This window comes from Homalodisca vitripennis, chromosome 1, assembly GCF_021130785.1.
Source record: "Homalodisca vitripennis isolate AUS2020 chromosome 1, UT_GWSS_2.1, whole genome shotgun sequence".
NCBI lineage: Eukaryota > Metazoa > Arthropoda > Insecta > Hemiptera > Cicadellidae > Homalodisca > Homalodisca vitripennis.
The window spans coordinates 155437970-155465671 of NC_060207.1; the positions used below are offsets into that span (position 1 = coordinate 155437970).

The 27702-nt window shown below is 33.2% G+C and overlaps 1 protein-coding gene across 1 annotated transcript; it reads left to right on the plus strand.

The window, feature by feature from the left end:
• LOC124374330 lies at positions 1–27642 on the plus strand. The gene is made up of 5 exons (XM_046832566.1): positions 1–264; positions 12829–13050; positions 20082–20247; positions 21175–21364; positions 23557–27642. The coding sequence occupies exons 1-5, from the start codon at positions 20–22 to the stop codon at positions 23727–23729; spliced, it is 996 nt and encodes a 331-aa protein (XP_046688522.1). The 5' UTR covers positions 1–19; the 3' UTR covers positions 23730–27642.
• The last annotated feature ends 60 nt before the right edge of the window (positions 27643–27702 follow it).

Consider the following 27702-nt stretch of genomic DNA (forward strand, 5'->3'; position numbering starts at 1 on the left):
TCCGTCGTGCCGCGCCGTCATGACCTCGGGCGAAGATGTGGCCAAGGGCCCGCCACAGACTCCCGTGCTCACTGTCGGATGTCGCATGCTACGATCGCCCTCCCACGAGTCCGTCACCACAGATCTTTCGCTGTTCTCAGTCTCCTCTCTCGCCTCCGAGGCGGCCGGGAGGTCTGTCAAACTCGTCACCTTCAAACCCTACTCTGACACCGTCGGTCGCGGGCCCAGTCCCAACCCCGATAGCAAAGGACAGACACATGCCAGGTAATATATTATCACTGCAGAACCTCGGTGTATCGTACATTCTCGCTGTGTACATTGAGACGATCCCAGTATTCGTTAACTATTGTAGATCTGAATAATAAGTCATTACATTAGCATGTAAGAAAAGACTCTGAAGGTAATAAATGGCCATCGTAGTACTTGTTGGTAGTTTAATCTCAAATTTCCCTGAATGGGGAGTAGGCAGCAACAGGCCCTGTTTCACTAATCGCCCAAGATATGACAGGGGCGCGCCACTAACCTATATCACGGCTAGACGGCCACATGGACCACGGTGCGCAAGCCCACCTCCTCCCCTTGTTTACTTTCTTCACTTTATTGTTTACGTCTTCCTCCTTTTTACTGTGCTGTTTACGGAAACAAAACTTTGATGTCCTTCATAAATTCCCAAAGTACCTATAAGGCGATTCGTTGGCTTGGCGAAACTAAAATGTGCTTATACTAAATTGTAAACACTTCTGCTTTATGGGGATAACGAGAACGTAAACCTAAAATGGTTGCTATGAATAATTACGGTATTGTACGTTTGTTGAATGAGATGGAATCAAATATAACTTTATTCTTAAAAGTACGTAAACAAGGTATTAAAGCCAAAATGTTTTATTGCATTAACAAATGTTATCATTCGAGTATGATACAAATTCGTATAGTAAACTAATATAGCTTTTATTTTTTTTATATACTGATATTCTAGATAAATGCGTGATGTGTTTAGGCAGTAAATTGGCGTGCAGACTACCATATTCAATATTATAATTTTTTCAACTAATAATACTTCTCTGAAAAATATAACAAACCATACACAATAAACCAAATTTAAAGAAAATATTATTTTGAATAACTGTCAATTTTATTATTAAGACTTCATAAATTCGGTCTAACTTAAAACAAACTACTTGGTGCAATTGTAATGTTTGTTTATAAAAATGGGGGGGCCTTGATTCTCCCTTATGCGCCCATGAGTCTAAACTTGTAACTTAATATTGTGAAACTAGAAAATGCTAGTATTAGGCCTCATCCGGATCACTGATACTTGTAATAGTTTTAAATTACTATCATCCAAGCAAACGGTAATAGTTAGATTAGGTTCGACTAGAATTAGATATTTAAATTTTGTTTTTGTATCATAAATGTTGCAATTTCACGCCAAGATGTCCCGGGTGATTCGTTCAGCGACCACCATGATTTAGGTTCTCGCATAGATGAGTGTAATTGTATGTACTCCGCAAGGACGTAGCCAACGAGGAAATCCAAGGGGTTAGAACCTCCCTCAAAATTTTAAATTACTTTTAGTAAACTATTATTATTATTTAAATAATTTAGTATTACTGACATGTATTGTTGAAAGATCATTCTCAACAAAGAAACGGGTTAAGAAATTTTTAAGGAACAAAATGGGGCCTTACTCTCTATCCACTAAGGAGAAACTGGTGGCTTGACCTCCCCCCGAATATTTTCCTGGCTATTCTTGTGTACTCGTATTCACTGATCACTAAGGGCGGGAAATGTCTGAGTATGTTGGCTACGGACATTGCAAGATTACTTAATCAACATGGCGGTGTAAGTGAACCGTCATTGTGATTTGAAAAGTTCCAACTAACGATTTCATAATGAAAACGTAGAAAAATTAATTGTTCCAACTTAATTGCAATTAAACTATCCTATGGCTATAGCCTACCCGTACTCGTCGCTGCAGCGATCGCATCCAGTGGGGGTTTCGGTCATAAAGGGTGGATGGAAATAAGTATCACAAACACATAGCTTCTAAATTTGAATGTTTGCTTTTATTGTAAACCGAAAATGCATGAAATGTACAATTTAATTTATTTCTAATAGAGATATCTCCGTGTCTGAGTACTTAATTATTTTCAACCATGGAAGAATGGGCCAGCCACATAATTAATATATCTATATCATAATCTAGGTTTAACATTTTTAGCAAATAAGGCGAATTGGAATGTCACATCATGCAAGAAACGGTATCATTATGAACTGAAATGAAAATTACTCATTTTTGAGAAAGGTTGGTCCAAATGGCCTCGTGTTACATTAAACTCAATGAATAGAAAATGTATCTGATTAATTCTTAAAAACTGTTCAATTTTGTAAAATTTTGCATGGCTGTTCATTATATCGAAACATTTAATAAAATGTTATTGAACACATATTCAGGCATTATGGTAAAAGAGGGAATGCTAGTATGCTGCCATCCGCGTATCTGACATGGGGATAGGTTTAACACTACACTATAAATAGGAATTCGTCTCAAATCAAAGAGTAGCCTATATCACTATAGAAACTTAAAATACAATGTATCATTGCTAATGAATTGTTAAAAATTAATTATCTATTGATATTATTACGTATAATTTATATTCAGTATGGATTTTTGCAAACCTCTATTGAATATAAATTAGGTCATTCAATTATTAGTATACACTTAAATGTTAGGAATGAAAGACTCAGAAAAGGTTTAAGAAAGTAAATTTTTAAAATTAACAATCTTCTAAGTATATAAAATGTGGAAAATTAAATAACGTGAAACTTACCAACATTTAACAAATTATTTATTTTATGAATATATCTGTGGATAATTACATTCAATTTTTCCTGAATATATGTGAAAAACAAGGATTCCTATATTTTCTTAGTTACATTTCAACTAAGAAATTCTTGATTGAATTATTTATTCATAACTTTTATCAATGACTATAATTAATTATTTTAGTTTGCTACTTTATACTACCTATCTAAAAAGTTCTAAGTAAGGGTAAACGCGCACTAGCACGGCCAAGACCAAGACCACGACCAAAAACGTGCAGCCAGGACAACCTGAAGTGATGTGGAGCAATGCGCACTAGTCAGACCTAGACACGACAGACGCACGACCACAGCTGTAAGCTCCGGTCGCACAGACCAAGCGCGAGACCGCTTGACGTTGCGGCCAGGCTTCCATCAGCTGTTATAGAACAACGCGCATTGCCTACGGCCAGTATACGACCAGGAGTAGTTGAGAGAGGTTGTGTATGCGATTGAGTTGTTTGTGATTTGTGAACAAGTTTAGTAGACAGTATTGTAAAATGGCAACAGAATCAGTGTTTGATACAGGAGGTAAAGGAAAGGCCTTGTTTGTGGGATTTTTCATCAGATGATTATGCCAATAGAATAATGAAGAAGGAAAAATGGGAAGAAATAACATTGCAATTGTTATTTCTTCATGCTCATGTCAATTAACATAAAGACTAACGAAGTACCCTTTTAAAGGCCTCTCTGCTCTCAAGGGGTGTATCCAGTGTTTTCGTTTACCTTTTACATATTTACGGTACACATACACGGCCACTGCTATTTCCTCGACATCCATTTTCAAACTGACTATTGTCTGTTTAGTACATTACAAAACTGTCTTGGTCTTGGTCAAGGTTATGGTCGTGCTGTTCCAGACCAGTACTGGTCTTGGTCGTGATGGTCTTGGCCGTGCTAGTGCGCGTTTACCCTGACATAATGCCGTATTCTGGGATCGGTAATTAGTTAATCTTAATCGATGAGTCCAAAGAAGAATAATTAAGTTCCGAAACAAAGCAGGTATTTGGAAATTTGTCATCGTTAATGTTACAAAACTGAACACTAAGTTTCGAGAATTGAGTACTACCTTGACTTGGCGAGTTAATCGTCATATTGCGACGTATGAACACACTTGTGTGGACAGCAAACCACCATTCCATTCTGCCGCCGCGCCGCTTGTTTCCCTAAACCTAAGCAATGTGATTGGTCTTTGGTTGGGTTAGTTTTTTTCTCATAGCCATATCCCTTTAAAATAACTTTTTAATATACAGAAAAATATGAAACTTCTTATTACACCACAAAGGACTATGCGATAAATTATTTAAAGAAATCATCTTGGGCAATATAATTACCAGCCTCTAGAAAAAGGCTGCTGAATGTTTTTTTTCGTATTTGCCGAAGGGTATGAATATTTTAGTACCGTATGTGTATAAATTCTGGCTTAAGGATATTACATATCGTTCTAGTTAAAATAGTTATTCCCTTAAATCATATTGCATGAATATAATATAAAAATCGTATTCTTATCTTCAGTCATTTTTGTTTGAGTCTGATTTCAAAATGGGCAAAATTACCAGTGCCTAAAACTAAAACGGGATATAGCATAAGTGAAAACTTCTAAATCCAAATGAAAAACTGATTAAGGATAAATATTAGTTTTGAATAACCGTTGACTTAGCGATAATCGGAAGTAAAGTATTGTCTAACCAGTATTGCAACCACATGTGCACCAAAATTATTCCAATCTGAATATATAGTTGACAAAGCTTCTGAAACATTCCATTCACAAAGCTCACGAACACTGCTATTGATGTTTTCATTCCAATTGTTGTCTTGTATTTCCTATCGTGAGAGATATTTTAAAGGGGTGACCATGAAAGTAACCAACCGAAAACTAAGTGGAACAACTTAAGCAGTTCTCTGAATGGTTTCCAGGAGAATAAACCCAACCATGTGCCCCTCCCTCCCCCAATCAACAGTCAAATTATTTAAATCAAACCATTCAACGTACAAGCAATAGGCTACATCAAATATACATAACTACGACGTTATACGAGATACGACGTAAAATACTGTCAGCTGGAAAGCAGATAAAATTTAATAATAAATAACATGTTGCTTAAGGAAAACATACTTTCATGCTATAGTAATAACAATATAAGAAACACGCTATGTAAAAACTATATTATGCTGCACACCATGCCATCAAGTAATGGAAGTAGGAATAAAATTATAATTACATTAGTTTTCCTACAGATAGGGTGAGATATTCGCATAATTACTGTTCAAATATTCTTTTAAGCAATATTCTTATTCTTCCTATCCTATGGAAAGGATTGTCTGAAAGCCAAGACTTGATAACAGTTTTAAATATATTTAACGGCTTTTGGCAGTTTATTAAATCATTTGTTATCAGTTATAGGAAATGATTTGGAGGTTAGGTACAATATTGATCTATGGATACAAATGTTTCCTTTAAACCTGTTATCATATGAGTGAACATCACTATTGAGAGGTAATAGTACATTATCCTTCTTAATACCTGACAATCACATTAAAATATAAAGGTTCTAGTCCTCTCAAAGTCATTGGCACCCTAGTCAACCCAGTTCCCACTCAGTCATTGGCTCCCTGCAATCAACCCAGTTCCCAGCCAGTCAATTAAACACGACTTGTCTACACTTTGTTAGTGCATTTGATTAAACAACAGTTGTAAGTGGAAAAACATGTATGCTTCATCTGAAAATGTTTGTGATGAATTATAAGTCACGTGCAGTATTCTGAAAAATCTGGAGAAGAAAACAAGTTGACTTTGGCTAAATTGTAAATAAAGACCTTTGAACACAGAATAGTTGGATCGAGACAAGCATGCATCACACACAAACAAACAACAAATATCGGCTCTTAGAAGCAGCAGGAATAAAGAATTCCTAGCAATTGGAATAAATAGAAATGGAAACCAGTCTGCTTTGGGTGTTCCCATGAAGCATATTATCATCGGCTCCCAATTAACATAGTGTGAACAGGACTGATAAGCTAATGGAGAGTAGTCAGTGTGTGATCTTCCCACCATAAAACAACCATCCTTATACTAATGTCAAATTGCATATAATTTTAAAGTTATGAATCAAACAAAATTATGATATAATAATACAATGAAGGCTATCATGAAATGACGTCAGATTAACATTTAATTAATTATATGCCGTAACCTTTTTTGTCATATGGTTTACCAACAATCAGACACAAAAATACTACGTTGGGGTGCTGATATATAAAACGGAATATTTTGTAACAATTCACGTTGGAAATAATAGTCTGACGATATAAACGTTGCATTTTAAAGAAGCCTTACTTTAGTCTATGAATTCTATGTTTTAGTATTCATTATGGTATTCTAAAGTAATGTTTTAAGCCAATTTTTGAAACCGACCTTCTATATTTTTAGAATATGGGATATTTTGATCAAGGATATGGAAATAACAAAAACATTCAAGAGGCCATTTAACAACACCTATTATGCTTTTTTGAAAATCTGATCTTCAATGGCTTTCTGTTTTTGGTTGAAATTTAAAGGATCCTTATCTTACTATGGGTAATGTATGGATTGAGGCATACGATAATCTCCTATACACAGGAGTTTAAAGGCTCAAGATCTGCCATCGACAACAATTTTACAATTATTGAGAGTGGCCACATAAACAGAGACCACTTGAGACATTCATTGTTCCTCAATCAGATTACTGAAGAGAAGGTATCTAAATAATTCTTTCCTTGAAACCAAAACCTTCATATGGTTCTGACGAAATTTCCCCCAAACTTTTGAGGCAGGTACACAATGCCATTTCTAATCCCTTGTCATACTTTATTAACATGTCATTTCAGGAGGGTATGTTTCCAGATTCACTTAAAGAAGCGATTTTAACACCATTGCACAAAAAAGGGAAATTAGATGCTTACGGATGACACCTATATCTCCTTAAAGGCTTAGAGACAAACCGAACTTGAGATTTTTGCTTCTAGAGAAACCAGTAATTTAATCCATTGGTTTCAAAGAAATCAGCTATTGCTGAATGAAGCAAACACTCAAGTACTAGTTTTCTGTATCACTAATAGATACAAACTATCGGAGCAGCCAAAATTGGTTACGGAAGACATGGAGGTGTCACTATGTGACATCTCAAAGTTTCTTGGTGTGTATATTGACCACCAACTAAAGTTCCAGGATCACATTGATTTTTTATGCAAGAAATGAGTTCAGGAATATTTGTAATTCATACCTTATCCAAATTTGTGGACGCTCGAATAACTTTGGTCACATACTATGGGTTGATATATCCATACCTGTCTTATGCTGTAGCCATTTGAGGATTCGAATGTAAGCGCACTAGTCCAATATTTAAACTTATAAAGAGGGCGTTGAGAGTAGCATTCGGGAAACCTCGCCGGTCTTCCTGCAGGCCAAATCAAGGATTCCAATACTCTTACCTTCCCGTCCATTTACATTTTGAGTTACCTTTGTGCGAAAACACATTGAATTCATTATAATATTAGGCAGTCCAACAATATAAAAATTCCTTAGCATTGCACAAGTTTCCTCGATCATCATCTTCTTATCAGCGGCTCTAAACTTTTTATTGCACTGCATGCCTCCCTCAAGGCCGAAAGTGCCATAAAAGCATTTGAAAAAGGCGTGAAAACTCTTCTTTTGAAGAGTTCCCCTACAGCGTTCAGGAATATTTAAACCGTACTATTGCAGCCACCTGAATGTGGAATATTTTAGTACATATATATTTTAAAATAGTAATAGTTATTACTTTGTATTACAATGTCAAGGATCAGTTTTCACATATATATCAGTGAAAACTGATCCTAATGACGCTATTGTACAGTTGAACACTGTGTATAATAAAGAATTTGAGTTCTGAGTCCTTAGAGAAAAGACCCATTCAAAATGTACGAAAGGGATGAAAATGCAAAACCAAACAGTTCTAAAAAGTTTGAAAATATTAACTAAGATCAATATTTATATCTTGCAATCCATAACACTTGCAGGGTTTGTGGGAATCAAGAACGTACATATAGCACCAGACTGAAGGATACTTTAATCTGCCAGCCCATTAATCAAAACCCTTTGAAAATTCCATCTTACGCTTGGGCAAAATTCTTTTATGTCTTACTGTATACTTGAAAAGTTTTGGAGCCTATTAAGTTGAAGAAGGAATTAAAATCTTGACCAACAGATAGCTCCTTCTACAGTATCAAGGAAGTTTTAAAGGAAGGAGTGACTATGGGTCTACTGGACTGAGTGGGTTAATATGTATTGGATCAAGGCATTACATTTAATAGACATACATTGATTGAAACTCTTTTCATTTAACTAATTTATTTTGAAACCTCTTTCTGTTTTATAGATAGTAAATAAAGATGTCTGTACCTGTATCCCAATTGGTAGAGTGGTCTGTAACATTCTATTAGGTGAAAATGAGGAATCATGCTGCATCTTTATTCTACTAAAGTAATAATGCTTGACAGTAACATTTTTAAATAATTGCTATTTTAAGAATATGAAACTTACCATATTAATTGTTTGTAGTAGATTAAGTGCAATAAAGATAAATACCTCTGCAAAATTATATTACTTTATCCTATGCTTTATGAGGTAATAGCGTTTAACTAAATGATACAAATAGAATACAGATACAGATATAAAATATACACCTGTATTCATGTCACAAAATTTATTTGTTTTTACTTAAGAATGGATTCTATAAAACACCCCAAAGAGTTATGGAACATTTTTATATCATATAACCTGTATAATCTGTGTTTGATCAGATTTTATAAAAGATAGAGAACAACTAAACATTTTCAGTTGTTTTGTACCACCAATAAACATTTTACAGTGCATGACATGCTCTAGAACAGGGGTTCTCAACCGGTGGGTCGCGACCCCCAGGGGGGTCGCGGGACGGGTCTGGGGGGTCGCGAGATAGGTGATAAATGAAAAAAAACTAAAAAAACTCAGGCCATATATACCATATGAGCGGCGAATATCAAATGAAGCGACGATGTACTTATTTAGAAACTGAGTTGAGTCCGCTTGTTAAATACAATAAGTATATTTAATCAATTTACAATTAATCAATACTATTTTAAAATACAACTATAATTAACAAAAAGGAACAAATGGAGCTCTAAATGACTCAACATCGCTGCTAAAAATGATGGTGCCTGCCGCGCCGCTTGTATCGTAACGTAGGCCTTGTTGTGAGACAAAATTTGTTTATTCTAAAAAAGGCACACTACACAAAATACATTGCAAAAAATACATTTTTTTAAAAGTCCAGCAGAATGACTTAATGAGAAACTTGAGCTTGCTTTGAATTAACTAACTGTAGAATGTCTGGGTTGATTTTTGTCAAACACAAAATAATATCATTTTCCAGTGCCAAACGATTTCTTGATTTGGTTTTTAAATTCACCATTGTGGAAAATCTTTTTTCACAATTGTAAGAAGTAGAAACAGGTATCAAAATCTTCAATGCTAGTTTGGTCAATTCTGGGTGTTCCTTCTTTATACTTAGCCAAAACTTGTCGGGACAAACATCGTCAAAAGTTAGTTTCAATGACTGATCACTTGATATATCAGTTCATTGTGGAGGCCAGCATTCAATTCAGCTTTTTCGGAAAATGGTTTTGTTATCCACACAGATCCACTTGTATCTTTAACAGGAATATAATCATTCAACTGCTTTATCAAGGCTTCAAGGTGTGATGATATGAGTAATGAGAGAGATGATGAGTCACTGGATGTGTCACCAATACTTGAGACATACTCCTTGAATTCTTGTGTAAGTTGGAAATGTTCAAAGTCTTCATCTTTTATTTTTGTATTCCAAAGAGTAAGTTTTCTTACAAATGCATTTACTCGGTCTTGAGCATACAAAATAGTTGTTTCTGGTCCTTGTAGGGATAAGTTCAAAATGTTGAGATGAGAAAAAATATCAGCTAAGTAAGCAAGCTTTATTAACCATTTTTCATCGCTGAAAAAATGGGAAAGTTCATGTTTACTGTCCATTAAAAAAGCAACATTTCTGATCTCAATGAAAACAGCCTACTCAACACGTTACCCCGGGACAGCCATCTCACTTCGGTGTGGAATAGCAAATGTTTGTGCAGGGCTCCTACCTCTTCACACAAGTTTTCAAGTAATTTACTCTGCAATGGTCGACTCTTGACGTAGTTAACAACTTTGATAGCCTCAGCCAAAACTTGACGCAAGTCATCCGGCATTCCTTTAGCTGCCAAAGCTTGTCTATGTAAAAAACAATGCACCCAGTTTGCATTTGGCATTAACGTTTTCAACCTGGCAATCAATCCGCTGTTTTTACCCGAAAGGGCTCTTGCACCATCACTACAAATTGAAACACATTTGTTCTAATCAATTTCAAATGGTTCAGTTGCCTCAATGAAAACTTTAAAAGACTTTCACCTGTGGCATGGTCTGGCAAAGATTTGCAAAATAATACATTATCCTTAATAGAGTGACCGCAATCATACCTAATAAAACACAAAAACTGAGCACAGTTAGCAATGTCAGTTGATTCGTCGCATTGAATCGAAAAAACGTGCTTTATTTTATTTGCATCTTTAGCTGGTTCTGAACATCTTTCACCGTGTCTGATATTCGTCGTGACAAAGTGTCATTTGATAGTGGGATTTTTTTTAGCTTGTCAGCTTCTTGAGGATTAATCATATTTGAAACCATATCGATTGCGGCAGGAAGAATTAATTCCTCAGCAATGGTATGTGGCTTCCCCACTTTAGCAATCTTTAACGCTAACTCGTACGAAGCTTTTAAGGGCATTTTTGCTAACATCAGTATGACTTTTAATATTTACCTGTTGACTGCGAAGGGGCAGCAGTTTTCTCTGGAAAAACTCGACTGGTTTGTTTTTCAGCGCAGAATGCTTAGTTTCAAGATGACGCTTCATTTTTGAAGGTTTCATGCTTTCAACTGATAAAACTTCACTACAAATAACACACTGAGGTTTGTTTTCAAGTTCAGTAAAACCAAACTGTAGATATGCATTATCATACTTTCGGCATTTTGGTTTTGAGACTTCGGAACTACTTTTGCTACATGAAGCTTCTCTTTTTAAAAACTTATCCATTATTAATACTAAAACTTGAGTGTTCAATTTGAAGATCAAAGTACGCACTATTTCTCAAGACGTCAGGCAGTCGACTGGCTTGTCGGAGGACGAATTGCGCCGTGCGATAGCTGCGCGCGCAGCTCCATGTCAGGCTGTCTCCGCGGCTTTAAATACACCACGCGTCAGTTCTGTAAATACACTGCGCACAGTCTTTGCCTGCTTTGATATTGAAGAATTGAAAATGATTAAAATTACTTTCGTTACATTTATTACCGGATCGTTTATTAATTATTAAAAAATTAGTGCTCACTAACGTTTTTATATAGTTTTGAATAGTGTTTGTTATGTTTTTTTTAAAACTAATTATTGCTGTCTTTTTGCATACAAAGGCTTACTTTACGATGTTACAAGAAGGGGGTCGCCAAAATTCTCAACCTAAAAAGGGGGTCGCAGCGTTGAAAAGGTTGAGAACCACTGCTCTAGAACGAATCTTAAAATTTTACTGTGAGGAATAGTAGTTAGGTTTTATACGTTAAATTTATTGAACCTAAAAAAACCTAACATATTATTACCAAACTTCTTATAAGCAGTATACTTGTACAAAGAGTTGCATTTTATGCATATACAAGACTTTTTTAACTGCTGATTATTACACTTTATTTCAATTTATTATACTCAGTGCAAAGTTTTAAAAGTATTGTAATATTTTGTGATTGTCATATTTTTATCATTAATTTTAAATAATGTAATATGATTGTTCAATACTTTATTTTTGAAAATATATTGTACTATTTATGTTCTTTTTTATTGTAATATTTAAAAATATTTTAATGCCATTAATTTTATGTACTGTATATGCAATGTATGTACTTGATTTAAGTATTATTGAATTCAACTTTATATAAAAACTATTAAGTTGTTGATGTATGTTTGTATTTGAATTCAATTGAATGTAGATAACTATTTTCTGTAAAATTTGCCTTTATAAAAATTACATACAGTTTAGCCTAAAGCTATAATATAATAAAAAAAGGTAACTAATTTGTATGTTTATTATTATTATGTGTACAATTTTATTTGACATATTTATGTAATATATTACTCTTCTTAACTCCCTCACTTATGCTTCAGCTTTATTATTTCAGACAGCTGCAACAAAAGTTCTAAAATATTCTATTGAAACAGTATTATTAAAAACAAATTTTGAATTTTATTTATAAACTGTCTGGTGAATTCAAAAATTACAATTTTTTGTGTTTAATGCAACAGGTTACATTACAATGTCAACAAAATTGGTGACTTTGCTGAGTTAAAATGAGCTAAAACTGTAAATAAAATGTAATTAATTAAAATCATCAATGTTTTAGTGTTTGATATGTGGAAAACATTTTTAAGTACTGATTTTAATTTCCTTAAGTACATGGATCTAATATTCTGCGGTAATACATGAAATAACTTTACACACTTTTATCTAAACCTATTTTGGGTGCTGCTTGCTGTACATTATAGATTGAATTAGGAAGTTTCAAAAAGTCACTATTAAAAGTGTTATATATTAGTTTGGCTGCATGTTATGTAGTATGTATTTAGGGTATATGTTTTTAATAAAAATGTATGTACAAATAACTTTATAAATACTGTATGTGCCAAAAGACTTCAGATTTTACAAATTGTGTATTACATCATATAAATTACACAGTGGTTTAGTAATGGTATGAAACATACTTAAGTGTTTACCCACAATTCATATCTGCTAAAGCTCACAGCACTTTGATCATTAATATCTTAGAGGAAGTTTCCTACATTATCAAATTTTATGTTTTAGGCCACCAGATATCCCAGAGATTGTGTGGTTTGAAGAGGAAAATGAACTGATCCGCAGTTGTGCCGCTCTCTCGTCTGTGCTGGGACTGCAAAAGAGCTTCTCTACAAGTGATATCAGTCAGCTACCGTCCCCAGAGGATGCTCCCATTGCAGTACGCAGCGCAGTCAGTGATCTAGTGCTCAGTTCCGTGCAGCGCACTGGCTATATCATTGATCATCCCAGGTGAGATATCAACAAACCGTATTACAGGAGCCTGCTCCAAGATTATAGTAGTAATAGTCCTTATCTTAACTCATATAAAATTCAATTAATATTCAATTCAATTCAATTCAAAATTCTTTATTCATTTTTATGCACATGTGATACAATGAATGGTGTCAAAGTTCTAGATACTATCTAAATAATATTTATTTACAATGTTAAGTACAGCTAGTACTTAATTGCAAGCATCTTGGAAACTATAAAGAGAGGTGGATAGTTCCTCAATGGAATAGAGGGCTTTGTTGATCAGGTACTCTTTTAGATTTTTTTTTAACTTAGGGCCACTTTCAGTTTTTATGTTTTGTGGGATGTATTTTAAAAATTTGTTCCCCATGTATGTAGGTTTTTTTTTTTTCAAAAAACTTCAACTTATGGTTCGGAATAATCTCGTTTTTTGCTCTAGTGTTTTAATGGTGACTGGGTGTCTTAGAATTTAAATTTAATTGTTGGTTTTTTGCTAGAAGGATTGATTCAAAAATATGTTGTCCATAAACAGTAAAAATTTTTAATTGTTTAAAATGTTCTTTAGCTGAATCATTATATTTCAGCTTCAGCATTATCTGTATTGCCTTTTTTTGTTGTTTTAATATATTTTCCATATTTATTTGTTTAGTTGGACCATAAATAGTGTTTATATTTAATTGGATAAGCTAATAGCTAATTTAAATCAAGCGTTATTAAATATCTAATCCTTACATTGCAGAAATAGATTGAAAAGAATGAAGAAAACATACTTTGTAATATAAATTTATCACTTTGGAAAATACAGTTGTAAAATTTATATTAATAGCAAATAAATATTTACTTCTCTATTCAAAAAAAACATAATATATAATTTGAAGTAAAATTGCACAAAAATCCCCCATCCTGTAGATTTTGAGATCAGTGTATTTATGTATTCTGCTTAAGCACAAACTCAGTATAAAAATCTATTGTTTTTAATAGCCCATAAAAGAATTTCAAATTTTTCACGTGTTAAGTGTGCCAGTTATAACTCTGTCAGCAGTAAGGCAGCAATGGCGGGAAGAGTTGATTTAATGTGAATGTTGAATTTAGCTCCAGTTCACTTTCCTCTTATGTGCAGCATCTGAGATCTGATGCTGTTGCAGATTTGATTCCTGAAATCTGTATGTCTTATGTGTAGAAGACTTGGTAGCTCCACTGTGCTTTGGGATTGTCATTGTAGTGCACTCAATTGTGCACCTGATGAGAAAATGGCAATACCTCTTTACCTAGATTGCACTACTTTTTGTAGTCTGGGTGTCTCTGATGTCGAAATGATGCGAGGAGTTTCATTTTGAGCTTCTTCGTTCTTCACCGCTGACTGTTTTTGGATCCCTTCAGACAAACATGACTTCAGATTTCATGAGTCAAGTCTGCAACAGCATCAGATCTCAGATGCTGCACGTAAGAAAAAGGTGAACTGGAGCTAAATTCAACATTTGCATCTGTCATCAGTACAGTAGCTAGGACCAAGGGACAAACCTACAGTCAGATGATACTATATCTCCAGCAGTTTATTGTTTTAGAAATTTATAGAATGCTCTCTTTTAGAATTCAGTTTTTCTTTATCTTTCTTCTTAATACAGAAAAGAATTCACAATTATCCTCACTTCAAGATTATTATAATTTCCTGTGAACAGAATGTTTTCTCCAAAGAAAATTGATTTAGTTGGTTGAAACCATAGGAAGCCAGAACATTTTCTCATTTTCATGGGTATATTGTGTGCCCTCATTGACACAATTGCTGCACTACAAGATTTACTAGAACAATTAATAGAAGAACAGTAAAACAAAACATCCAGTTTAGGATTAAAATAGTTTGTATAAATGTAAATAGTCCTCAGATTAAAAATGGATAAATTAAAAGTCTGGAGATAGTTTTCAGCAACAAAAAGAAGAGAATTTGTGTCCTCCCTGAATAGTGCAAGGCTAGAGCAGAAGTTGACTTGTTGGTTCATTGAGATGAAATCGATAAATTCTGACCTTAATGGAGTTACTACAGATTCATATAATCCATAATTAGTTAAAGAAAATCAATTTTATCCCTGGAATGAAAACAACAGGCAAGAGAAAATGACTAATCATCCTGTTTATAGTCCGGAGCATTAAAACCAATTATATTATCACAAGAATTTTATAATTCATAAAGTCAATTTCCCCAACAACCCTTTGAAATAAATGCTGAGGACCTTGGGATACAATGAAGGGAAGAAAGAATTAATTGAAAAATAGAAAAGTTGTTGCCCTCAGGCATGCAATCCTTGAGCTAATACACTTTCAGAGAAAGCTTCCAGATCAGATCAATAATCTTCTTTATAGTTTGCTATTTCATAGAAAAATAAACTGGCATCAGAAGTATTTAGTACATGATGTAATCAATTTGTGATGTACAAGAATTTACACTTAAAACTTATGTCATTGAATAGTTAGTATTGAGGTGTTAAAAAAAAATGGTAACATTCATCATAACATAACATGAACAACATGGTAACATTTCATTTTGGTATCTTTTCATTGCAGATTGAATCTTTGAGTGTCCATTTGTAAAATAACCTCTCATGTGTATTGGCTGGTAACTGCATGGTCCTCACACCTTCACAAAAAATGTGGCTTGTCTCCTTTGGCTCTGATTCCAAGGAACACACTATTTTTGAGTGAAGCAATTTGGGAATGTGAAGTTCACACATGCTGTTCTATATTATTGATGTTCACAATTTGCTGAAATGTTCATCGTACATGCCAAAGAAGATTGTTTTGTATAAATGGCCTTGGTGAATCAGTGACCATACTTTACAGTTTATCCTTGCCCAAATTCATCTACCAGTTTTTTTGTGTCATTTATTTTCCTCAATGAGATCTACTGTACATGTTTTTATTGTGTTTGTATCTAGATAACGATTTGCAATATTTACAGACAAGCTTTGTTACGAGTGATGTTATTTGCAGTCAACTATTATTTTTACTGGCAATATATGTTGTCTGCACACGTTATTCATTTTTGTAGATCACCAATATATCATTTCAAATAATTGATGAATTGTATGGACAGGAATGTGCTCAAAATTGTGTCTTGAGGCATCCTCTTATTATCTGAGTCAAGATTTCACATACTGGTGCAAGTCACCTGACTGATTTTAAATTTTGAATTAGAAAACACACGAGATGCGATCAGGTAAAACAGTCTGCAATTTACTTACAGAGAACCAACTGCTTTGAGAGGCAAATCTGCACTATGTTAGTTTTTAATTTTTTAAATCTTGTTTTGGTTTGGTATTTTTAGACCATTTAATATGATTAGGTAAAGTCTATTTTGTCAGTTGGAAAAAGAGGGTTAAGAAAAAGGGGAAAGTACAATTTTTATTTGTCTCTTCCCTTAAACCCAATGCTTCAAGATTTGATAGAATGTGATCATGCTTAATGGGGGTTTAATTATTTTTTAAAGTATAATATTATTCTTGTTAGTAGTTTTTTATCTTTAAGCTGATTGCTTGTGTATTCTATAAGGCCAATAGTTGCTATTTTGGACAAACCCCTTCTTGTTGCCTTCTACAAACCCATGCTGCTTGTAAGTTAAGAGACTGATATCTTCCAGGTGTTGCTCTGTCACCTTAGAAAAGATGGAGACTGGCGATATGGATTAGTGGAATCTATATAGAGCCTTTGTTGAATTTCTAATACATTTTTGGGGATTCTACTCAACTGGGAATAACCCTTCATTATGATTAGATAATATGCAATTTACTTTACAATATAATTTTACAAAATTTGAATTTTTATCCAGTTCTGCTAACCACTTGCTAACCTAAGTAGGTTGAAGTAAGCAAATTGTTTTCAATGCTTCTCCTGGTATGAGTTAGTTCTGAAAGGTAAGTGTTGCATCAGTCAAGTCAGTGTCCCCCTACAGGAGTTACAGAATTAATTATTCAAATGCCTTATTAGCAGCTTTCATGAATCAGCTGTTCAGTTGTAGCAGTGCCTCTGAGTTTTTTCATCCACCTTTTTTATCTGGAGGTCTTATCCTTATATCTGCTTCCTATTTTTAATGATGTAGAAGGATCAATCAATTTTTTATTTTATTTGTAATTAGGTTCTTGTTTCTGTAGAGATACTAGTTTTAGATCACAGTTTTTCTTTGCACTTTGTTGACAGCTGTGCCTTCATCATCTCCTGTGCGTTTATAGATAGTTTATAAGAATAAATGTACTTGGAAGTAGTCTTGTTTTGAGTTATGTGCCTTATTACTGAAATAAACTTTTTATTTTCTTATTTTCTCTTGCTTCTTTTTTTAAAGACTAGCTGACTCTAAACTTGCAGTATTTTGTAGGAGTAATTGTACACATCTTCAGCATTTTTGACATTTTAAACATTCAGTCAATCATTTTCTACTAAAGATATTCTACTATGTAACCCAAATTAATAGTAACACAAACACTCAATTCATGATGAAGTAGTACCATCGATGTTTAATATACTACTTAGATTGAGTGCAGTGTTGTATAAAAACGGTCCGTTTCCACCACTTGCGGGCTACTAAAGCTGACATATCGAATGAACCACACTGTTTTACATAAACACACATTCAATCGACTTGCACTGATGCATTTATTATTAAACATAAAAATTTCTAATTTATACACTCTTTAACTATAAAAGTTGGTGCTTGTAACTGTGTAGTTTTTAAATTTATTTAGGCAAATTAAAACTGATAATCTATTTTGAACACAATTAAAAACGTAAAAAACTTAGTAAGCGAGGAACTTTTTATATTTTTTTGTTATGGAAAAGCTTTCTATAAATATTAATTGTATTTTTTTATTTGAAACTTTTTTATACAAAATCATTTTTGCACCATTTATAAGTGATTAAAAATGCTGGTCTGGCCAGTGCCAGATGTCCAGTCCAGTGTCAGTACACTGGACGCTTTCCTCTGTCCTCAGTTTGGTCGAAGCTTCTTAGATCTAGTTTTCACGTTATTGTCATTATAATAATACCCTATATAAGAATCATATAAGAACCAAATAAACCAAAATAAGAAATTAGTAATAGTAATACTGTGAGTAATACTAACTGTTCTGATAGGAGATAAAAGAATTTCTCGATTTCAGAACTGACCCAGTTTAGCTATACTGTTATCCTATAAACATCAATAATGTTTTGATGTCAAAACAGATTTTGTGGAACCATAGACAGAATTTGAGTATCAATTCTTGGTCCACCAAGTGATGAGATGTGGCTTTGCTAACGCTGAGCCAACAAGAGATCAACTACAATCAATTAAATCAACACTAATAATAAAAATGTGAAAATAAATAGTCACACACACAGGCCAGAGACCTGAAACAATATTATTACCTATGGCCAAAGACACATTTTAAGTATCTTTTCTCTGTCCACCAATTTATGAGATATGACTTCGCTACTAAACTGAAAGGATGCACAGAAATTGCTCACCCAGCCACCTATGCAGCCAACAACATTGTTAATACAATCATTAGTCTGAACCATGAAGAGATAGGGTATGTCTTACTCTGCTTCCAAAATAACTGTGTGTATCATATGATATAATGTCAGCTGTATAATAAAACTAATATTACTTATGTACAAGAGTAAAAAACTTAAGTTCAATGTGCTTATAAGCAAGTGAAGTAAAAAAAAATATATCTTCTGTCATAGAGATAGGTCTAACACCATGAGCCAAATAAAAAGATTTATGACTAAACATAATTAGTTCTGTTAATCAATCAATCATAGGGCTGACCTTTGGCAGTTTTTCAAAGACCGCTTATTCATGGAAAGGCTCACTCCTTAAGATATTTTAGTTAGTCTGCTATCAAAACGTTGCTTTACATAGAATATTGCATGTTGTATTTAGTAACAAATTGTCACCTAGCTGGATTGGGAAGTTAAGATGATATTACTTACTAACAGCCATTGAATGAGGTTACCACTTATCTCCCAGTCACCCCTGCAGTTGAACATTACCCTCACGTGAACCCTGCTTAGCCAGATGGGGCATAGTATTCAGAAGTAAACTAATGACAGAGCTGAAATTACACATTCACTCTCTAAGCTGGTCGAGCAAAATGTTGTGAAATCAACCTTAGTATGTACCTTACCTACTGTCTTTTGTAATTGTCTCTTGAAATTGAGAGATTGATTTAGAGTGACTTCCCAATAGTATGGATCCTCATTGTGTTGAGTTATATGTCATTAAACCGGGTCTTAATTTTATAGTTAATCACTCACTTACTGAGATAGAAGGACACTGAAAAACTTCTGTCACACAATCCTCATATGGGTGCTAGGTCTATTCTCCTGTAAACTTCAAAAGTATTACTTCTTCTTGTTCTGTTCATATCTCTATGTCCCTAATCAACCTGCCTACATATACCAAACAATAATGATTATCACTTTCTATATTGATCAGGAACAGCATGCAAATTTCTATCAAAAACCACCAAATTTATGTTTTTGAATAAATTAAATTAAGAAAATTCCTATTATCTTGAAACCCATGATAATTAAGAACAATTAAATTATTCAAAAAACATTGAAAATTAAAAAATAAATACAAGCATATACAAAATGTTATACAAAGTGATCAGACTAATACTAATTGTTCATCATGAGAATTGGTTTTATTGTTTGTTTGGTTTTTAGAGGTTATAGCCAAAGATGCTTTTACATTTTTGTACGTCTTAAAACTCAAAAGTTTTGTTATTGGACTGTTTAAAGAATTACATGTATTTTTTATTAGTAAAGCCAACTATCTCATACCTAATTTGTTTGGAAAAATAATAGACTGTGAGAGAACAAAAATGTACCATTACACAAAATAATTATATACCTGTTCCATTTTGTAATAAAGAATATAATTTCTCGTCTTGACCAAAATTGAAATCATCAAATCAATTGGGACAGCTAATCAGATTGTTAATACTGTATAAAAGTTAATGATAACTTGCAATAACTAACTCATTAAGTTGCAGGTTAGAACATGCCTCGAGGTCATGCTCCACATGGGTGGCAGTGGGAGATGTGGCCTCTACGTCTCAGCTTCCATCACCTCATGGTGGCCACACCGCTACATCAACCCCTGCCCCACCTCCTCCATTTTTCACCGCTGCCGATCTCATCCGCTCAGTCAATAAAAAGGTCACCAGTATTTTAACTTTTTAACTGTACACTTGCATGCAAAGTTCATCTTTATCAAATAGGGTATAAGATCAGTATTATGTCACTTCAGAATGGTATACCAGTGTGTTATAGGTTGTGAAGAAAACTTGAGCTTTGAAGGTAAATTACCTTAAATGTCCTTGTGTTACATGAATCTCATTAAGAATTTGCCATTATATTTCACTTAATACATAACAAAATTTTACGAGTATCTTGTAGTTCTGATAGATGTTAATGTGTATCGTCTTCTAAAAAGACTCACATAGCATTTCATTATATAGCACACAAACTACATCAAATCTTTTTAATGCTTTTTGTGACATCCCAATTTCTAACAGAAAATGATCACCAACCTTGCACATACAAAGGTGTACCCTGTACTTGCACCGAAAAATCGGTACCATGGAGTGTACTCTGCACATGCATCAAAGTTCTTTTTTCTATAAGACATTTGCTCAAATTAATATGGAGTATTTCTAAAGATTATTTATTATTTTTGTATTACAGTATTTTTGTTGTAATTTCACTGGTATAGAATGAATAACCTGTTTTAGGAACTGGTCTTTATGACCCCAAAGTTTTAATCAAACTAAAAATTTAAAACATTCTGATTACAATATTGTTGTTGTTACACACAATAAACTCACCTCTCTAGGAGCCAACAATCGTCAATAAGAAAATTACAAATACTGGCCCATGTTGTTGGTATATAGTTTTTACGGGTATAGTTTAAAAGTACCCCCAGATATGGGTCATTTTATGTGGAGAAGCATCAAATTCACACAGGAAAATAATTTGCCTGTACTTCCTATTTTTATAAATGCTATTTTGTAATTTTCTTCAATAATGTAAAGAATTAAGAAGAACTTAAATATAAACTAAACGTGAAAAAATGGAAAATTTCAGGTGAGACAAAACTACATACGACGACGACTGCTAACCACATATAAAGCGTTAGAACGCTTGTCCCAGAGTGAATTTAACCTGGACCGATTGGAACTTGCTGCTAGTGCAGCGGCGGCCAGTAGTGCTGTCAAACCCTGTGTGGAGGTGCCAGGCGTTCACCTCACAGTTCCTGGTACTCCTTGTACACAAGGTGAGCTCTAGATCTCAAGGCCACTTGATAAAGTGTGTTTATGTTCCATCATCCCTTCCTTGTGTTAAAGCCATGTAGACCCTTCAAATAATAGTTGGGTCTTCAAAAGTTTTATTAGATTGTAAAACAATTTCTTCTATCATTGCTCATGTGCATACTAAACTTAAATAAACTAGTCAATATCAGAGCCTTCTATTTAGTGGGGGTAGACTAAAGCTTAGTTGTAATTCTTGGCACTCAATTTTCTTCGGTAAATTACAGGAGAATTTCTTCAATTAAATCATATAGAGAAGTTATGGCAGGCTGGATTCAGGGTATATTTCCTGCAGTTCTATCTGTGTTGCAAAGGTTCAGTATGTGAGATACTTTTCTTGCTTATATAAAAAATGTGATAAGGGATTAGGAGCCAAGCTGCGAGAGATTTTTGATAATGTGACCAGAGGCAAAAAATTAATCACTTGTCGATTTCTGCCATTCCCCCACCTAATCATATTCCTATCCTTGGTTGATTTTTATGGATGCTGCCGAGTCGCTGAGCCAGGCCGTAATTGTGACATTGGACAATGTCTTGCCTGCATCATGTGTTTTAGCGGTACATCAGTGTTGTAAAAGTGATTGTTTGTTTGTACTTCTCCATACAAATACTTAATACTGGGTTATCTTTGTGTTTTTGACATGCAACTTGTTGTGTCTACTTTGACTTTGGTGTGATTTTTGCCATGCATTTGAAGTGTTTACTTTTGAACATGTTTGACCTTATGTTTAACGATTTGACATCTCTGAAAAAGAGATGTCAAATTGTACCTGCTCGACAATGTTGCATTTCTGATGTAACACATAATGTTGCCAAATATGTAACCTCTTTTTTCAAGTCATTCATCCAGAACTTCAAAGGAAATTACACTCATATTACAATGATAATACAGATGACCTCAATTTGTTAACCAACTTAGTACTATATACATGCAACAAAATAAATACTTAATAAGTGTTGTTTTTGATTCTTGTAAGATTTGAAGACCTGTGTGGTATTTCTCGCCTCCAACATTTCTATCATCTTCTCTTGGATTTCATGATGTTACCCTTGTGATAGAATATTCTTCCAGCATTTTTGTAGTCCTTCTTCTCATTCTCATCCCTGGTTTTGTAGCTGGCTACGAACTAGAACAATTTTTTGGCTAATTAAATAGGTTTTGTTGCTGTAACTAAACTTTGATCCAACATTAGACTTGTTATGATATCATAACAGTCATTGGTCTGTCAGAGCTGGTCATTACACCTTTGATCAAGGCTTAATTATACATTGATCAATAGGAATGATCTGTTGCTGATGAAGTGTAAATACACAAGCACGCAAAGTAGCTTCAGGTATCTGGGAACCAAATTTTACAATGCTTTACCTGAACATATAAAAAAATTATCTAGGCCTAGGTTTGAAACCTCCATAAAAAACATGTTGCTTAAGAAGTGTACATTTAGTGTAAATGAATTTTACAATGCTAGTAATAGTATGCTTCTTTAACTTGTTGACGTTGTTATACACTATTGTAGTGTCATGACAATAAATGATTTGATTTGATTAATGAATGTTTGTTTACCTGTTAAATTTACATCTAGACCTTCTTAATGGAATGGAACTAATGAAGGAAGGCAATGCCTTATTAAACTCATTGTCAAAATATGCTTATCAATATCGTTTGTAGTACTAAAATTTGGTCTCTTTATGAAAAACATGAAAAACACAGCATAGTAATAAGTACACAGTGCATTAACATTCATTCCACACAATGTCATCTCAAACAAATTATTTGGACCAACCTTTTCAAAAATGCCTTAAGCATTAACAAATATCAGCAAAATAAAAACAGATGTTCAAGAGAATGTTCATATATTTCAATAAAAACTTGACCTTCGTGGCAGTTGATTACAAATGCTATGGTTCAAAACGGGAATTCATTTCTGAGAAAAATAATTTAGCTAGAGTGAGTTTTAAAGGCTTGAGCAGTAAATTATTGTTGTCAGGGTGTCTTGCAGTTAGTTCTACGTTACACACTAATCTTCATTGACATCCAAGGATGACAGTAATCTGAAGACACTGATGATATGAGTAACTTTCAAACCAGCTTCAGCAAATATGTCAAACTTAACTCATAAGATAATATCCCTAACTGGGAGTATTTGGTTTGTTGTAGTGACAACACTGCTGCGAGTGGTGAAACACCGCACAGCCACACATAAGAACCTCCCACTGACTGTCACAGATGTGGAAAGGGAGAGGGGGAAACCACTCAGTAAGTACGACCGTAACATGATGATCTTCAATTGGCTGCATACACTTGACGAGACGCCTGTTGACACGCAGTGATATGTCCTCGGCCACATTTAAACTGTTTATGGCACTACCTCTTCCGTCGGTTCCGACAGCGTACACCTCTCATATCAGTTGTTCTGTACGGTTACTTACTCAACTCGCTCCTTTGCCGATTACAATTTATATAATCTACTTGTTCCTTGTGTTTTCATTTTTATAATAGGTTTTAGTACAAATTGAGTCCTACTAAGTAAACGCAAAGTGAAATCCGTCTCATATAATATTTATGTAATCAAATATTCTTAACCCTACAGGTGCTAGAGTCCTGTATCTATAATAATGTTTTGTCAAGACATGGGATTGCTACCCTAGCACTTGAGGATTAAATAACAATTGCACAAATTCAAGATGTATTTTAAATTAATAATATGTCCCTTTTCCTAATTCTAAAATTCAATCCAGTTAAACATTTCTGTTTAAAACTATGAACTAGTACCTCATAGACATCCTAGTTACATATTAGGTAAACCTGAAGAAATGTAGATAGAATTCAATGGTGGGACAACTCTGCTCGTACACATTCAATTATTTTAAGTATTGCTTCAGAGTATGATTTTGAATTAAATGTATTTGTGACTTATTTTAAGAGCTCTGAAATTCAAGATTTTATCATAAAATATTATCAGTGCCTTTTTTACATTTTGATTGATTGAAGATAGCTTTGAAAATGCCTTACTAAATATGTTGATATTACTATCTACGTATTTATGAAATGCGTGAGGTTCCTTATTTAAAAGTTGCTTTCAAATAACTATTATACTTACTACAAGGTACGAAAAATAAGAATTGTAAAAATATGAATCGTATTGAAAAGGTGTAAGTTTTCTAGTATGGGGTGAATTTTAATGTTACTTGAATGTTGTTTTGTCAATTAAAAAAAAATCATTGAAATTGTTTTAAATAAGATTAATGTTTTGAAATAATGTATATATTTTTATCTTTATCAGTGTGGCTTAACACATTCCTACAAATATTTTGAAGATTACGGTCATATGAACTGAAATCCTTAAACTTAAAATTTATTAGCTTTGAAGTAAAATGATCTACTCTTCCTTGATTCTTCTTTGCTCCTCCTGTCCAAGGGCGTGGATAGTGAGGGGATCCAAAGATTCTGTACCCCACAAATTACTTTTTCATTAAACGATTATTTTTATTTAAATAATTCAGTATTACTGACATGTATTGCTGAAAGAACGTTCTCTGAAAAAAAAGGTCAAGAACCTTTTAAGGAACAAAATGGGGCCTTACTCTCTGTCCACTATGGGAAAATATCAGTTGTAGGAACCCCTAAAATCTTTTCCTGGCTATGTTCTCGCTCCCATCAAAAGCATGAAGTTTTAAAATTATTTTGAGAGTTGGTTAATTGGTAAATTAGATAGCAATAGTTGTATAAAAAACTTTAAAACAAATTAAAACACACTAAATTTAGATTTATGTATTGTATGGAAATAATATCAAAACTGCAATTTTGTTCATGGAAAACAAACTTTTTTATTGCAGTTACAAAATAAATATATGTGATTTCTTGTCTTAATTATACCATTTTAAATAATACAAAAACCACACTTGAATTTACCACTGTTACTTTATAATGTTTGTATAGTACTAATTTTTTACATTGTTTTGAATTTGGTCATGTATATTCAAAGAATTGAATTATAGCCCTAGCTGGAGAAAATAATATTAAAGACAAATTAAATTACAAATTTTAAACTGTCACTAATTCTAAGAAAACTTTACTTGATCAGTACAACATCACTATACTGGATTTATTGTGTAGGATAAATCATTAATAAAATGATAAAAGAACATATCTAAAAAATAATTATATGCTTCGTTGAGGAGCTAATTTTGTCATCTCAAAATGGCATGTGTACCTTATTCTCTTAAGATATTTGAAAAGAATATTTTAGTATGATTATTATACTCTTAACAAAGGTTTAATAATATTCTTTTTCCCAATTGTCTCTAAAGTTATGTTTAATATAATGTACACTCTTTAGTCACACAATCAGAGAAATAAGGTAAATGTTTTCAGAGAAGTCTTGAGGTTGTGGCCCAGTTAATCAAAAGCCTTACTGGTGGTGTGTTGCTTGTCTTCTAAATTTTTAATAATTTGTTCACCAAAGCCTCAATCACAACTATAATTCCAACTGTAGCTGATTTTCGAGTAACAAATCCATGTTGTTTAGTTCTCAATAATTTGTCTTGTCTAAAATGGCTATGGGTTTATGTACAATATTTTGTTGAGTTTGGAATAGATGAGAGTAGAGAAATAGGTCTATAATTTGAGATATTTCAATACTCATCTTCTTTTAGTTTACTATCTACCTAGAAAGTGAAAATATTTGCTATAGATGTGTTAATGATTTTCAAGAGATTAATAATCAAGTTATTCTACTTACTTTTAGGCTTTTGGAAGGTAGATAATCAAAATGATCCTGTTTATTTTGTACGCTTTTATTGAAAGTAAAGAAGTAAAAATGTTTCCTGTCATTGTTAGATTTTGAGATATTGCTGATTGAATATTGTTTATGTACATTGCATTTTATTGTGTAACAAAATATTCATTGAATCAATCTGCATTTTATATTTCAGAGTTATTATCAAGTTCTTTCTTGCAATGTCTCTCACTTTTGATAGTTTCCCAGATGACCTTGGTTTTGTTGCTAACATGTTTAGTACATGCTGTACTTAATTTCTGTTTTCACCTGTTTTAGTCTTTGATCTATAGTTTTTCTTATTGGCATTCGTTATCTGGTCAATAGGATTTTCAGTGAAAAGATATTTGTTTTTTTTCTCAGAAACTTCTTTTATGTTTCATAAGCAAACCTTCCAGTTGGGTTTAAGGTTTGCATTGAATGATTTGTTTATTCCAAATTAATAAAACATATCATTTATGTACTGTTATCTTCTATCTCTAGATTTGTTATATTGTTAGATATATCTATAGATACACCCTTTATATGCTTTTCTTCTGAATATACACATGCCAATTAGTATCTAATCAGCCAGCTTAATATGTTTTACTATGTTTTCAGTATAAGTTTTGTAGGTCACAAGTATCAGGACAGGGGAAACTGTATCAAGGGAATTAAAACTTTTCCTACATTCTGCAAACATTTTTGGAACCCCTCTAAGGCTGATAGAACATTGAGTCAATTTGTCCAGATTCTTACAGCAGGGCTGGAATCTCCCAGATATGGAAGTAAATTCCTTGAAGCTAAGGAAATACAAGTTAACACAATCAAAGTTAAGGAAATACATATTAAGTTTGACCTGAAACAACACTGCTTAAAGTTGGAATAAGGTAACTTCAATCATTGATTTAAAATTTCATTTTAAAGGTAATACCTGAAGAATTTTTGTAGAACCTGAAATATAATGCGTTTCTCATTACTTAATGTATTCTTTTATCATCTTAATCATACTGCTGTCCATACACAACTGATTATCTAGTGTTCTTTGTATTATTATTTGTTACAATATATATTTGTTCTGTTTATTAAAGAGCCAATGAGTATTGTAAATATTGTCATAAGCCATTACAAGATAATCAATAGTTACCGAACTTGTACAACAATTTTGTGCACAAACTATTTAACTGATGTTGAAGAGGTAGAAAATATTAAATATTCTTTTTATGACTCTCGCCATGAACATCTCACACCCTCGTATGTTTGTAACTGGCTCGTACACAGTGTCTTGATATTAATATACAGTGTTTTAAGCAAATATTACCAGATATGTATTTATTGAAGTATTTTGTTTAATATTTTATTAGCAACTAATTGAGTGTTGAAGGCACTTGCATTGACTTCAATATTTTAACTCCGCTGCGTTAAGCAGTGCATATGTTATATGAATATCAATGTACATTTTGAAATATTATAAGTTTTAAGATACATTGGGTGTTTTATTTAACCCGAAAGTGTTTCCAATATTTAAAAATCCTTATTTTATAAGT